We start from the raw sequence: 15046 nt of genomic DNA on the forward strand, positions 1-15046 counted from the left end.
TGGTGTCAGTTGTGTTAATCATTGTGGTAGTGGTGGAGGTGATGGTGTAGGTTGTGTTCATCGTTGTGGTAGTGGTGAAGGGGGTGGTGTAGGTTGTGTTCATCGTTGTGGTCTTGGTGGAGGGGGTGGTGTAGGTTGTGTTAATCGTTGTGGTAGTGGTGGAGGGGGTGGTGTAGGTTGTGTTCATCGTTGTGGTAGTGGTGGAGGGGATGGTGGAGGTTGTGTGTTCATTGTTGTGGTAGTGGTGGAGGGGGTGGTGTAGGTTGTGTTCATCGTTGTGCTAGTGGTGGAGGGGGTGGTGTTCACTGTGTTTATCATTGTAATTGTATTGTTGGTATTGGTGTAGGTGGTGGTGGTGATGTTGTAGTGATAATGGTGGTGATGATGTAGGTGGTGATGATGTAGGTGGTGATGATGTAGGTGGTGGTGGTGTTGATGTAGGTGGTGGTGGTGATGATGTAGGTGGTGGTGGTGATGATGTAGGTGGTGGTGGTGATGATGTAGTGATAATCGTGGTGTGAAGGTGGAAACAGCAGTGTCCGAGGTGGTATTGATGGAAGTGGTGGAGATGATGGCGGTGATAATAATGGAGATGGTGGTGTTTCGTTGGTGATGATGGTGGTGATGTCTGTGTTGGTCGTGTCAGTCTCATAGAGGTGATAAATGAGAACAACAATAATCATGTTGATAGTGCCGGTGATGTTGAAAGTAGCAATTATAAATTTGTTGACGAAGCTGCTGTTGCTTCTGCTGCCGCTATTACTCCCCAACTGGTTCTGCTGTCTCTTGCGCTGCTGCTGCTGCAGGCAAACCGCACATTCGCAGAGCTGGAGATGATCTACAAGTTCGGGCTTGCGTGGGAGGAGGTCGCGCCCCAGATCTGGGACTTCCTCAACAGCAGCTTGGCCCTGAGGCTACTCAGAGTAAGGCCCACCTCCCCCCCACCTCCCTCACCATGTTTATTGCCTATCCCTATCTTTAACACTTATCCTGTCATGTTCACCTGCATCACTTGAACCTTATGGCGGTACCCCGGGGTACCATAGTACCCCGGCTCTCGCATAATGTCCGTGATGCAGTCATTTTTAGTCTGTTGATGGTCGGCGATGCGGCAATTGACTCATCTCGACGAGCTGTACACGATGCACCGCTACGGTGCGTACGAGCGTGCAGGGTTTGAGCGCAATCGTCCTCGCTGCGTTTCGACATCGCGGAGTAGCGCCGATTTCGGATTGATTGGTTACCCCAGTCGCGGAGTGAAGTACACCCCTGGAAAGAAAAGTGTCCCCCAGAAATAAAATATTAAATTTCCTTGGCCATTTTGTATTCTTTGGTACCCCGGGGTACCGCCATAAGGATCACTTACCCTACCCCTAAATACTGTCCTACCATGGGCATGCTTAATTATCATCTCCAAAATGGCCATTATGAACGTCCTGACACGCATACAGAGATACCCAGACCTAGACGTTAAACCTGGAACCCAGAATCTCAATGGTGTCTGCGTATTGTCTCAGATGTAGACATCATACACCTCCTGAGAGAGGCAGAGGCACATGTATTGAGAGACACTTCGACCCTGGACTTGAACCCACGATCTCGGTAGTGCTGTATTGGTGTCACTAAAGCGCCTTCATGAACTTGAATGGCCCATGATGAACCTCCCAAGAGAGGGAGACGAGCGTCGTGAGAGACACCCAGATCCAGGGTTTGAATCCAGGATCTCGGAAGTACTGGCCTAGTGACGCAGGCTTCATGAGCCCAATAAGCGAGAGAGAGATGCACTGCCCCGGAGCTCGAAACGCTTGTCTTGCAACATGGCTATGTTGAACCCACGCCCTTTGACCCGGCGACAGGAGACCTTGGGGAACGTTGCGGTGGCCACCTTCGTCGACTCCCAACTCTCGGACACCGGGCTGGATGCCAGAACCATTGCCGACTTCCTCTCTGCGGGTCCATCGAGGGAGCGAGGCAATGGCACGGCGCCGGGGTGGAGGGAGATGTTCACGGTGGTGGACGTCGCCATTCGCTCGCTCACCCGTTTCCTTGAGGTGCAGCCGGGGACAGCGCATGGATAATGACATGGGTAGCGGCAAGGATAGAGGCACAGGTAGAGGTATGGATAATGAGACACGTAGAGGCATGGATAGTGGCACAAGTAGAGGCAAGAGTAGCGTGTAGCAGCATGGATAGAGGCAAGGATAGTGGTACATATAGTGGCACAGGTAAAGGCACGGGTGGAGGCAGGTGTAGAAGCAGGGGTAAAGGTACAGGTAAAGGCATGGGTAGAGGTAAGCGTAGTGGCATGGGTAGCAGCAGCACAACTCACACACATACCGTACACACGAACCCTTAAATACACACATGAAAACTTCGCCGGCCTCACTCAGTAGGCGCTCGCTAAATCTGCGCTCACCAAACGTGTGGCAGTGCATGGAGCTGGACAAGCTGGAGGGGGTGCAGGACGAGCCCGGGCTGGAGCGCCGGGCACTGGAGCTGCTGGAGGAGCAGAAGCTCTGGGCCGGCGTAGTCTTCCTGGACCTCTTCTCTCCCTCCGCCTTGCCGCAGCACCTGCGCTACAAGATCCGCACCGACATCGACCGCATCGAGAGGACAAGCAAGAGCCGAGACCGGTAGCAGCAGCATCACCAGCAGCAGCTGAGGCAGCGGTGACAGGAGCAGCAGTAGCGGAAGCGTCATTTCTAGGAGTTGCAGAAGCAAATGTAGTTGCAGGAACAGGATCGGCACAAGCAGAAGCAACAGCGTTGTCATTGTCAATGTAAATAAATAATAGCCACATCATCATTCATTGCTTGTGGGGAGGCCTTCATCCAGCAGTAGGTAGATCATAGCTGATTATGATAATAAAGAATTATCCCATTTGACGTCTGTAAGTTGCAGGGTGAGTCCCGTTCACCTCTGAATATCGGAACGCGCAAGTGACTCAGCGTAAATTTTATTTAGAGAGGCCGTTGCTTTTTGAAGACACTGTACTCACCACAGAGAACTGTAGCGACGCGACCGCACTCTACGATAGCTGGCGCCAAACTGTGCCACACACTCTCTCACATGGCCTTGTGGGAGCCTCGGTACCGATAAACTTAGTTTATTTTAGTTTTTATTCCGGTTTCGTTTTGATGATGTACACGTTCGTGATCGAAACGGGGAAGGGTCAAGGGATCAAATTAATTTACCATAACTCGACCTCCGCCATCTCCCCCCCACCGTTCCTTTGCTCTGCAATCCCACAACCCGTTCTCCGGGTTCTCGGCGGCCGTGACGGGATACCAGCTACTGGGACCCGGGCCCTCGCGCAGATGCAGCTGAGGACATGAGCTACATCTGGGGTGGCTTTGCGTACCTGCAGGACATGGTAGAGCGCGGGATCGTGCAGGCGCAGACGGGCGCGGCCACCATTGGCCTCTACCTGCAGCAGATGCCGTACCCCTGCTTCGTCGATGACGTGTAAGGCCACCCGCGTTCCCTCACACCCCCCTCCCAGTTGTCACCGGTAGTGCAGTGGCCGCAATTTCCGCTGGGAGTGCGGAGCTCTAAAATCAAGCACTAGTCCTAATATTTAGCGCGAGCCCGAATGTCGAACCATAGCCCTAACCCTCACACTAACAATCAACCTAACACTAACCCCCAACTCAAACCCTTCCACTAACGCTAACCCTATCCCTAACCACTAACACTACCCCTTGCCTTAACCCTTCCACTAACCCGAACTCAAAGTCTAACCCTAATCCTATCATTAACAATATTCCTAGCCCTTGCACTAACCCTAAGCCTTTCCCCGCCCCTACCCCCTTAACTCTGCCCCTACCCCTGAACCCTTGCGCCCTGACCCCCCGGCAGCTTCACCAAGTCCATCAGTAACATCCTGCCCATGTTCATGACGCTCGCGTTCATCCTGCCCGTGTGCCTCACCATCAAGAGCATCGTCTGGGAAAAGGAGTGCCGCCTCAAGGAGGTGCTGCGGGCCTCGGGCCTAGGCCGCGGCACGCTGTGGGCCGCGTGGTTCATCGACAGCGCGCTCATAATGGTCGTCTCCTGCACCCTCCTCGCCGTGATCATCAAGGTCGGCGGCAGTGGTGATGTCGCAGGCTGAGGGCGGAGATATCCGCCAAAATTTTTTTTTTTAATCGGGCCTACGCGATTGGACGGTCAAGTCCAGGGCGGTGTCCACCATCAGTTTAACAACTGGTGGGAAATTAACTGCGTCACAAAGGGGCGGCGAAAATGGCCATGGGGATTCAGGATGAAGTAACACTGCAGATGTTGGGTGGCGAAAATAAATTGGTGTCTTCTGTGTGCAGGAGCTATAGCCAAGGGGATAGGGTAATATATGGCTTTGTTTAAAATGCAGGTTCGATTCCCTAACGTTGGATTTCATGGTACATTCTTTTACCCACCCCCTCCGCTACAGCATCTCCCTCCTCGGAGTAGCATTGTTTTTAATGTACGTAATCTATCGTATATAACACGTAATAGAATGAACATATGTGTATGAACATATGTATTCATTCCGTGTTCATTCGACTGTAGATGTTATTTTTGCAGGAAACGTATGTGCTAGTCAAAAAATATGTAGATTTTACTGTTAAAATTAGGTAAAATGGCTCTTACCCCTTGTCCCACAGGGGTATGAAGGTGAAAATCTATAATTTGCCCTTCGCCCCGGCCCCAGAGTCTACAGTGGGGGGCGTCCGCCCCTCCTGCCCCAGCTGTGGCGCTGCCTGTGGTCCGAGTGATTCATTAATCAATGAAAGATATAAGTTATTGAATAAAATTATACAACAGAGTTAAATGATTACATAATCATATCACTTCAGTCATTCCAAAGGGTAAGTTAACAAACCAGTCATTCAATTATTTTGTTACATTCATTTAGTGAACAACACAAAGGAGTGTTGGGATCTGCAGGGTCATTTGTGATTGAGCGGAGATGGCTGAGTGGAGAGTTGGTTAAAATTCTGTAATAACACCAGGCAAGGTTCCTGCATCAGATAGAATGGAGCTTCTGTGCCGGAAGAGACAAGCGCTCCATAATGGGGTTCTCTATCGGATTAGACAAGGGTTCACCGCGACTTACGGCATGTACATTGGACGTTGGACTTCTTTCGCGCCATACGTAGCCAACCGCGCCCGTTGGAGGTGCGGTGTTCCACACCGTTTGCATCACTTTCCAAAATCGTCTTCGCCCGATGACCGACCGTCGTCGAACTTTGTCTTCCCACCCGCTTGTCTCGGCGCCTACCTCGCTAGGTTCTCTCTGGCCCTGAGCCGCTGCTTCGCTCTCTTCATGGTCCTCTCTTGGGTCTTCGCCGTCTCAATGACCGTCAAAAACGTGGTCCTGGAGAAGGAGCTCCGACTCCGGGAGACCATGCGTTCGATGGGACTGGACGCTCGAACCCTCTGGCTTACCTGCTTTATCGATTGCCTTGTCTCTGCGAGCCTCAGCAACGTGCTGCTAACTCTGCTGCTCATGGTAATGGCGCTGCCCTCTCGCGCTTCTCCTGTCTCTGCGACCCCGGTCCATCGGGCTTGTAATGGATCTCACCACCCCCCTCCTCCCCATCCCCACCTGCCAGCGGTTTTGAGGAATTGTCACAAATGGGCATCACTATTCATTCCAAGAATCAATTTTTCTCTGCCTCTTTTGTCCTTTATCAATTTATTATTTTATTCTCATTCTACGTGACTCTACCGAAAGAACCAAAGAAGATGAATCATTGCAGTCACGAAAGCTTTAAATCGAAACTTTCCCATTTCGTTTGTACGTTTGCGTGCCATTTTCGTGAATTGTCAATAGTTGTAACACATCGTACCATGACTGTTAAAACTATTTTAATTTACGTGTCATTGCATGCTTATGGTCCACGCGTAGCGATGTCTTTTTTATTAAACAGTTACAAAGTAACTGCCGTTATTGAGACAGCCAATTCTCTCGGTTACTCCGTTCGTATAGCAACTCATCGCTAATATTTGTTAACAATTATTGTCATACGTTTGTTGGGTTTTTGTCTCCCAATTATATTTCACTTGTGTGGTTATTGACTCAATTTCTCTGCTGCCCTTTCTCTCTCAGTAATAATCGCTACAGACTGTGCTCATGTCTTAGTTCATTAGACCTGAACACAAAGATCAAACTACTGTTGTCTAGTAATTCGGCTTTGATGGAATCGCGATCAAACCAATTTTTATTAACATTCAGTCAATGAGACCATCAACTCATTAGGCTTGTGAACACGGTTAAATTAACAACGCCGTTGCTAACGAGCTCAGTGGCAAATGAGCGTGTGTTTGAGCTCACCGAAGAACCTCATAGTTTATTTGGTCAGACAGAATACTTTTCCTTCAGATCGCAAACAGCAAGCAATATTTGTATGATTAGAACACATTTTAAATGAGCATTAAACAATGTGGCCAATTTCATGTTGTGCGAAACATCGCAATTATGCCTTTGCTGTATTTTTGTATGTGGACAAAATGGCTAAATCTGCATAAATTGTCAGAGATTTGTCTGTATTTCTACCAGTCATTGGCAGAAACTCTTTCCACATCTGGCTATGGTGGTGAATGCACGCGATCCAGTGCTGAGGAGGCAGGGTTGGTGGCTATCACCGAGATTTATAACACGCTGTGAAACTCCACAACCTGCCAGGCTGCCAGACAGCCAGGACGACGCGCTGTACAGCAAGTGAGTCTGTGATTACCTCGTACACGTAGGAGTATTCAGAAGTAAGCCTAACCAAACACTGCCACCCCCTCTCGCCCCTATCCCACGCAACCTCCGACTCCCGAAGTACGGGAAAGTGCTGCAGTACAGCGACCCTTTGGTGCTCTTCCTGTTCCTGACGGTGTTCGCCATTGCGACCGTGTCGCAGTGCTTGCTGCTCAGCGTCTTCTTCTCCAGAGCCAACCTCGCAGCGGCGTGCGGAGGCCTCGCCTATTTCCTGCTCTACCTCCCGCACATCCTGTGCTTCGTGTGGCAGGACTACTTGACCTTCCCCATCAAGATGGGAGTCGTAAGTTCCACGAAACCCTGCGTGCATCTGTCCGTCCGGTGTTCGTTGATTGGTTGGTTTGCTCATCACCGGGGACTGAGTTTGAGTAGACGGGAATAGTTGCCGCAGCCATCGCGAGAGGTGTACTGGATGTGGTGTATGTATGTATGTTTTGTTGAACTTCTTTTGCACCGTACGTACCCAACCGTGCTAATCGGAGGTATGCCTGCCTGGTGCGGATATATTTTTAAGGTGGCGCATCCTGGACAGAATTTAAGCTCTGGCCGTTAACTCGGGAAGATTTATGTTCATTCGTTCGTTTTCAAGCGCCCGTGACCACCTATGGCCACGTCACCCGAACTGCTCTCAATATCAACGTTTATGCCACCGAAGCGCTGGATCGCAGTGCTTAGTCGGGTGACCTCCACGCACAAGACAGGCTGTTTTAGGCTGCTGCAGGGCCACAATTGTGGGCAGTGAAGGGCCATGCAGCAAAATCCATTGTTGTACTGTATATCTATGAGGCCTACCTTCACCAACCGCTACGAGCCAACATGCTGAAGCCTTGTCAAATAACCCCCAGGTACCCCCACGACCCGCACGTACATCACTAATATTATAACTGAGTGTTCTCTTTGTTGTTGCAGAGTTTACTTTCGACCGTAGCCTTTGGCTTTGGATGTGAAAGCATCTCCCGCCTGGAGGAGCAAGGAATCGGAATCCAGTGGCACAACCTGGCATCGAACCCGGCGGCCGGAGAGTCGTACACCCTGCTCATATCCCTGCTGATGATGCTGTGCGACGCGGTCCTTTATGGCATCCTCACCTGGTACATCGAGGCCGTGTTCCCAGGTGCGTCGGGATCGGATCTGGAGGTTGCCCGGCGTGCCGGTTTACTCGTGGTGTTCTCCTTTTGTAGTGCCTTTAGGAGGCAGTGGAGAAAGTAGATTACTGCTGCATATACATTGGCGGAGTCTTGAGTGGTGTACAGTTCAGCTTGGCTTCACAGACAATCCGACCCAAAAGCATGCAGCTCTTCTTCAGTAGCTCCACGCCTAGGTCGTGTGTCCTGGGCTGAACTGCATGGATTTCCAGCATTGTGAGTGGTAGGATTAGTGGCTACAGTTAGTGTTAGGTGTTACTGTTAGGGTTAGGTTTAATGTTAGGTTTAATGCTCGGTTCAATATTAGGGTTAGTTAAAGGACGATGAGCGTTATGTTTCATGTTAGGCTTAGGTTGGTGTGAGTGGTAAGATGTGTTTACGTTAATGTTGGAGTTAGACTTTATGCTTCATGAAACAGGGTAATGCCTTCATTGTCACTGTTTGGGGATAGCATCAATGTTTTGTCTAGTGAAAGTGCCTCCCTCTCCTGATCTCTCTGAGGTGGTAGGTTCATAATGGCCGTGTCGGGCCCTCCCTCTCTCTTTATTTCTTTCTCTCTACTCCACAGGACAGTACGGAGTCCCCAAGCCGTGGCATTTCCCGTTCACGAGCTGCGTCGCCACGCTGAGCCCTCAGTCCCCACAGGGGACGACCTCCTCCAAACCCATGGCTGGTGAGCCTCACCCGGCGGGGACTCTACACGTGTACGCGTACAGCCCCTTGTTCAATCCACTGCTGGATGAGGGGGGCCTCCCCCACCACGCCGTTGCAGCTTGTGTGGGTTATTCGATAACCTACGCCGCCGCTGGTCGGTGTGCGTTTGGTGAAGGTGGAGAGCAGAGGCGTGGGAGCGTACAAGTACCTTTGTCTAACGCTGTTGTATCGGACGTGTGTTTCGGCTACACGCATTTAACTTATTGAGGTACCCTTTCCGGAACACGGGGGTGATGTTTCAGCCATACGCGGTTTTAGTTTATTCTATTGAAATATATTGTGTGTCTGTTATTATTTTTACGTGATACCAAGTGGGGTAAGTAATATACAATTAGTGAAACAAAGAGCGAGGGGGGTGTGATAATTTCGGACCCAGGAATGCAACCCTATTTTCCCATGAGGTATATTATTTGTCGAACGTGGTTTTGCGCAACATGGCCTTTTCCAGGAACGTGACCCCCACGTTCAGTGAGGTATTACAAGTACAGCACAACAGTGGCCTTTTTCTACGGTGCTCTCTGCTGCCCACCACGTAGCCCGACAGCCTTTTAGCACATTGGACCTTGCTTCCCTTCCGAGATCTGACGAGTATTACGGGTGATTTGTCACGTCAGTGATCATTGGAACACAACTAAGATCCCTGGTTCAATGTAAAATCTTTTGGGCTGCATCTTTCTTTAGCTTCATCATCTGCCGTGTATATTTCTAAAACTTCTTTAAAGCCATCCATCGAGGTGTAAACTTTTCTCGTTTTCTTCCTCCTCCCTTCACCTTTGTCTTTCTCTCCGCCTTCATCTTTCTCCGCCTCATCTTCTCAAACTGCAACAAAATCGTCAGCAAAAGGAAGTTCGGCCACGGGTCCTGCAACCATTGCCACGACAAACAGAAAAGGCTCGAAGCAGCCAGAGGCCAGCCAGGGTGAGAAAGTGGCACAGAAAGGGGGTGGCCAAGAAGAGAGGAATTCTGGGGAAAATGGCGGTGGTGACAAGGGAAATCCTGGGGGAGGAGGCGGCACTGAGAAAAGGGATTCTGGGAAAAGGGGCAACCGTGAAGCAGAGGTTTCTGGGACAGCGGTCAATCATGACAGGCGGGTGGCATGGTCAGCTGAGGAGCGGGCATCCAAGAAGGGAAAAAGGAGTGCCCGGTGTTCCCAAGGGAAGGGCCAAGGAAGCGGTGGAATGAGCCGGAGCAAGGAGAAAAAGTCCACAATGAAGGCAACAAAACGAACAAACGCTCAACCCGACGGACATCTGAACAGGGGTAAAGTCTAGAGTCGCACGCTCATAATGGCTGTGTCAAAGACATTCAGAACTGTTGAGGTCCTGATTTGGAGGTTCAAGCTCTGGGGCTGGGTGCATCTCTCTCTCTTGCTCTCTTTCCCTTTCTCTCTCAGTGTCCTAGACACCCAGTCAGCATCAAGGAGATCCTGGATATTAAGAGAATGACTAAATACAATCCAGAGACCAAGATGGTTACCGCATCACACAATTCCATATGCGCTTCTGCTGCAGTCTGAAATCCTCTTCTTTCCAATATCGGGAAACCACTAGAGCTATGCACTTCTCAATCTAGATTGAAAACGAATTTCTTTCGAACTGCTTTTTGTGTTTAGTTTGTTATCCTTACCCTGCACGTACAGAGCGAAATAAGTTCAACATACATACAAAAATTGACTGAAATTCCCAAGGCTGTAATCGACCAGACTAAGCCTGCAATAAAATATGCTGACTAAATGAATGCTGTCGCAGAGCCCTGCGTGACACAGTGGGAGACCGACCTCTCCCCCTTTCTGCATCTGTCTGCAGAGGAGGTCCTTGTCGAGGAGGAGTCAGTGGAGCTCACACTGGGAGTGAGCGTGCAGAGCCTGGTGAAGAAGTACTCGACGATGAAGCGCCCGGCTGTTGACGGGCTGAGCCTGAATTTCTACCAAGACCAGATCACGTCCTTCCTGGGGCACAACGGAGCAGGGAAGACAACGACCATGTGAGTCACACATGGGGTGCTGGTGGCAGGGAGCGGAAGTGTAAGCGGTTACGAACCCGGCGACCCAAGTTCCATTCCCGCTCATGGCCAACACCAGTGACGATTATCTGAATCCATCCTGGGCCTCTCCTAGACCGACTCAGCCTCTAATGAGGACTGGAGAGACAATGGCGATCGGGCATGGTGCTGGCCACCCACCCCCTCGTGTACCGTGCCAGCTTTCAAAGGTGCTTGCTAACTGCACTTGCTCCAACAGCCTGTTAAGGCTATACGGGGGATCTTTGTTTTTGGTTTCCTACTGGTGGAGGGGGTGGTGGCGATGGTGGTGGTGATATTGTGGGTAATGTTGCATGGCCGGGAGTTGGTGCTATTTTCCTGTTCACTTTGGGCTGCGACAGAGATATACTCTGGCCCCTACATTATTTATCATCTTCTTTGGACACGTAGCTACGGTACAGATACAATGGGAGGCTAATCGATGCCCGTGTGCAGTCAAGGGATGGCTAAGATAATTACTGCCTTGTCTGAGAAGGATTTGGAGAAATTACAACAGAACCTGAAGCATTCAACTAAGAGGTGGGGCCTTACCATCAGCCACACCAAAGACTTGCCTAGGTACTTTATATCATCAAACACTCTACCCCCTCAACTCCCCATGAGTGATGGGGCAGTTGTAGAGAGAGTGGAGACATTTTCGTACCTGGGCATTTTGCTTATGACTGTTTGGCAGGTTTGGCAGCAGAGGTCTTACTCCGAATAATTTGAGTGGCATTACCTTTTCATCAGCTGCGTAACGCTGTGTGGAAGCTACCTGGCCTATCACTCCATACGAAGCTCCGGGTCTTCTGGGCCACAGTTATGCCCTCTCTTCTCTATGCTTGCAAAACATGGAGCCCTTTAAAGGAACATTTGCGTTGGGTTAAAACAACGAGCGAATGCAACAAGGTGGCACAGTAGGGAGCCCTGCTGGTGGGTTCATCTGCCAGTCATCTCAATCAGTCAACCCATAGCACCTGTCCCGTGAACACCTGTCAGCGAGCCTACGACACTTCACGTGGCCTCAAAGTGTACCTGGACTGCCACAGCGGCCGTGGTGACGACACTGCCACTTAGTGGCAAATGGCAGCTGTTGTTGTTGATGTCGGTGTGGGTGGTGATGATAAAAGTGATGACGATGGTGGTGTTGATGCTATTGCTGTTTGTGCTGCTGCTAATGGTTGTGGTGGTGAAGTTGCTGGTGATAATGACGACAATGGTGGTGATGATGACAATGATGTTTGATGATAATGCTACTGCTGATAATGGTGGTGATAATCAATGACGATGTTGATGACAATGATGGCAACAAATGCTTTTCTGCTGCCGATGACGACGATGGTGAATATGCTGCTGCTAATGTTGCTGCTGCTGATGATGATGTTTGATGAGACTGATTATGATGACGGCGATGGTGTACGTTGTGATGGTCGTGTTTAAGATCCTGACATAACTCAGTGTCCCCAACACGACCTTTACGAACCCGACACGCCCATTGTGAACCACGTGAGCCACCCAGCCCTCCACTTCGCTTGACGCTTAAATTCCCACTCAGGTCCATCCTAACGGGGCTCTTCCCCCCGACGTCCGGCACGGCCCTCATCTACGGCAAGGACATCCGCACAGAGATGGAGTCGATTCGGAGCAGCCTTGGCACCTGCCCCCAACACAACGTGCTCTTCAACCAGTGAGTGCACACAGGAACGTTCTGCACTCACCAGTTTGATTGCTCGTTCACTCACTCGCTCACCAACTCACTCGCCCATCCACCCTGTTTCTTCGCGAACGAGTGGACACCCTGGCTCACTCACTCAATCGCTCATTCACATATACGCCGACTCACTGATTCACTTCCTCATGTACTAATTGCATCAGTCACGCACGCACGCACTCACTCACTAACTAATACAATCACTGATTCACTCATTTAACTTATTCAATCATTCACCTATTCACTCACCCATGAACTCGTTTGTTCACCCACACTTACTCACCCACTCATTCTGTCACTCGCTCACTCGTTCAAAGTGTCTCCATACTGCATTTAGTTTAAGGAAGTGCTCACCTCCATCGATCCAACACTGAAAATTCCACATTCCTATGGCCGGAGACCAGTCTTCTCTCTCGCGTCAATCACAGACTCGGTCTCTCCTCCATGGGCATTGTTAACGGGCGATGATGCCTTGTCCCCACGAGGTTGACCGTGGAGGAGCACATCTGGTTTTACGCGCGGCTCAAGGGCTGCTCATCAGAAGACGCGAAAGAGGAGGTGGAGCGCATGCTGGAGGACACAGGGCTGCTGATGAAGAGAGCCGAGCATGCGGAGAACCTGTCCGGTGAGGTGGCACATAACACGCGACGGCCAAAGCAGCAGCAGCAGCAGTCATAGCAGTTGGCAGCAAGATGATGAGGAGGAAAGTAATTTTCAGTTCCGTCGTAGTAGATGCATCATCGTAATCTGTAATGCAGCGAACCCTTCCCTCTCGCGAGTTCAGCTAACATCGCGGTTTTTCGGTTTTCTCGCCAAATTTACCGAGGTACAGTTCACCAATCGCGCCCCTGTGGATCGATTGGAAGTGTTTGACGGCGACATTCCTGTACGCGTCGTAACTGTACTGCTCGCGATGATGATGCTGCTGCTGCTGCCGCAGAAGAACGCACGCGCTATCTTGTTTCCCAAAGCAGCGCATCGTGGGTCCCAGGTCACGTGCTATTCCCAGCCTCCAGTGAGTCAGTGAGGTTTAACCACACGATATTCTTCCCTTTAGTGTACAGTACTGTACGCGGATGCGTGTGGAAAATGTCTCACAGTGTGACAGGTGAGAGTGAGTGGAGAGGTGAGGGGTCAGTGTAACTGTGCCCTCTCCCAGGTGGGGAGTGGTAGTGCAACGTAGCCTTTCGCGACTGGTATTGTTCATAATAAAGGTTTTTTGAGTTACATAGCTTAAATGCTTAAATGCACATTTAGATTTACGCAATTTTACGCAAAAACCTTTATTATCGGTAGTGCCATGGTCAGTGTGTTTGAGTGCCGCTCACGGCCAATGCCAGTGAGAATAATCCGAATCGGTCCTGGGCCTCCCCAAGGCCAACTCAGCCTCAAATGAGTACCCGATGTGGTGTGCAAACATCGCCACTGGGGAGACAAAGGCGACCAGGCGTGGTGCTGGTCACCCGCCCGCTAGCAGCACTTGCTCCAACAGTCGGGTAAATCTACACGGGGGATCTTTGTCTTTATCTTTGTCTACCAGGTGGGATGCAGCGGAAGTTGTCGGTGGCGATGGCGTTTGTGGCTGGCTCTCGGCTCGTGATTCTGGACGAGCCGACCGCCGGAGTCGATCCCTTCGCTCGCCGTGGCATCTGGGAGCTCCTACTCAAGTACAAACATGGTACGGGTTCAACCCCTGCTCAGGGGACAGGCTGGGTGCCTGCGGTGGAAATCCTACATTCCCTTGGCAGGAAAAAGTATTTCGTGAGGACAGTGGTTATACATGAACGCACGCGCACACGTAAATGAGTTCTTACTGTATATACAAGATAAAGTTCCCCCATATAGCCTTTGACAGACTGTTGACACAAGTGCTCTAAGTGAGCACCTATGAAGGCTGGCACGGCACGTGGGGATAGGTGGCCAGCACCACACCCAGTCAGCTTTGTTTCCCCAGTGGAGATGTTTAAACACAGCACCTGGTACTCATTTGAGGTTGAGTCGACCGAGCGGAGGCCCAACACCGGTTCAGGTAATCGTCACCGGTGTTGGCCATCAGCCGGAATCGAACCCGGGTCGCTGGGTTCATAGCGCAGCATGATAAGCACGAACCACTGCACTTACACTCCCCACACACACCACATGCGCACACATCAACGCTCACCGCCACTCACCGTCGTGCTCCCAGGCCGCACCATCATCCTGTCGACTCACCACATGGACGAGGCGGAGACGCTGGGCGACCGCATCGCGGTGATAGCGCGCGGGCGGCTCCGGTGCTGCGGCTCCCCCCTCTACCTGAAGTCCTGCTACGGCACGGGCTACTACCTCACCGTGGTGCGCAGCAGCGCCGACGTGGTGGGCCCGAGTGGAAAGGGCCAGCAGCAACCGGCAGAAATGCCGGGGAAAAGCGTCGGAGGTGGTGGCGGTGGAAACTTGGATACTAACGAAGACGAGGTGAAACTTGCACTTGTTGAATCATGCGCTTGCATCCTCAGTCACTCGTTCTGTCTTTCCTTCACTCATTTGCTTTCTCGGCTGATCACTCATTCACTTGTTTACTTTTTCACTTGCTCATTTACTCAATCGTTTGCCAACTCAACCTTTAACTCACTCACTGCCTCGTTATTAAATTTGCTCACTCACGCATGTTATCTCTCGCTCACTAACTTATTTACGAGGTCACACACTCATTCACCCACCTATTTCTGA

At 50.8% G+C, this 15046-nt stretch overlaps 1 protein-coding gene across 1 annotated transcript in view; it reads left to right on the forward strand.

Moving 5' to 3' along the window:
• Positions 1–15046, forward strand: part of LOC116941727 (phospholipid-transporting ATPase ABCA1) — a 63005-nt gene that overhangs the window by 15034 nt on the left and 32925 nt on the right. The window contains exons 12-25 of the mRNA XM_076067189.1: positions 807–923; positions 1857–2051; positions 2431–2633; positions 3292–3465; positions 3859–4081; positions 6810–7031; positions 7658–7862; positions 8462–8566; positions 9445–9867; positions 10413–10590; positions 12182–12313; positions 12823–12962; positions 13878–14015; positions 14523–14791. Coding sequence (XP_075923304.1) covers positions 807–923; positions 1857–2051; positions 2431–2633; positions 3292–3465; positions 3859–4081; positions 6810–7031; positions 7658–7862; positions 8462–8566; positions 9445–9867; positions 10413–10590; positions 12182–12313; positions 12823–12962; positions 13878–14015; positions 14523–14791 — 2724 coding nt within the window. The remainder of the gene's footprint in view (positions 1–806; positions 924–1856; positions 2052–2430; positions 2634–3291; positions 3466–3858; positions 4082–6809; positions 7032–7657; positions 7863–8461; positions 8567–9444; positions 9868–10412; positions 10591–12181; positions 12314–12822; positions 12963–13877; positions 14016–14522; positions 14792–15046) is intronic.

Source organism: Petromyzon marinus, chromosome 1 (assembly GCF_048934315.1).
Source record: "Petromyzon marinus isolate PM22_M1 ecotype Great Lakes invasive population chromosome 1, UKy_Petmar_22M1.pri1.0, whole genome shotgun sequence".
Classification (NCBI taxonomy): Eukaryota; Metazoa; Chordata; class Hyperoartia; order Petromyzontiformes; family Petromyzontidae; genus Petromyzon; species Petromyzon marinus.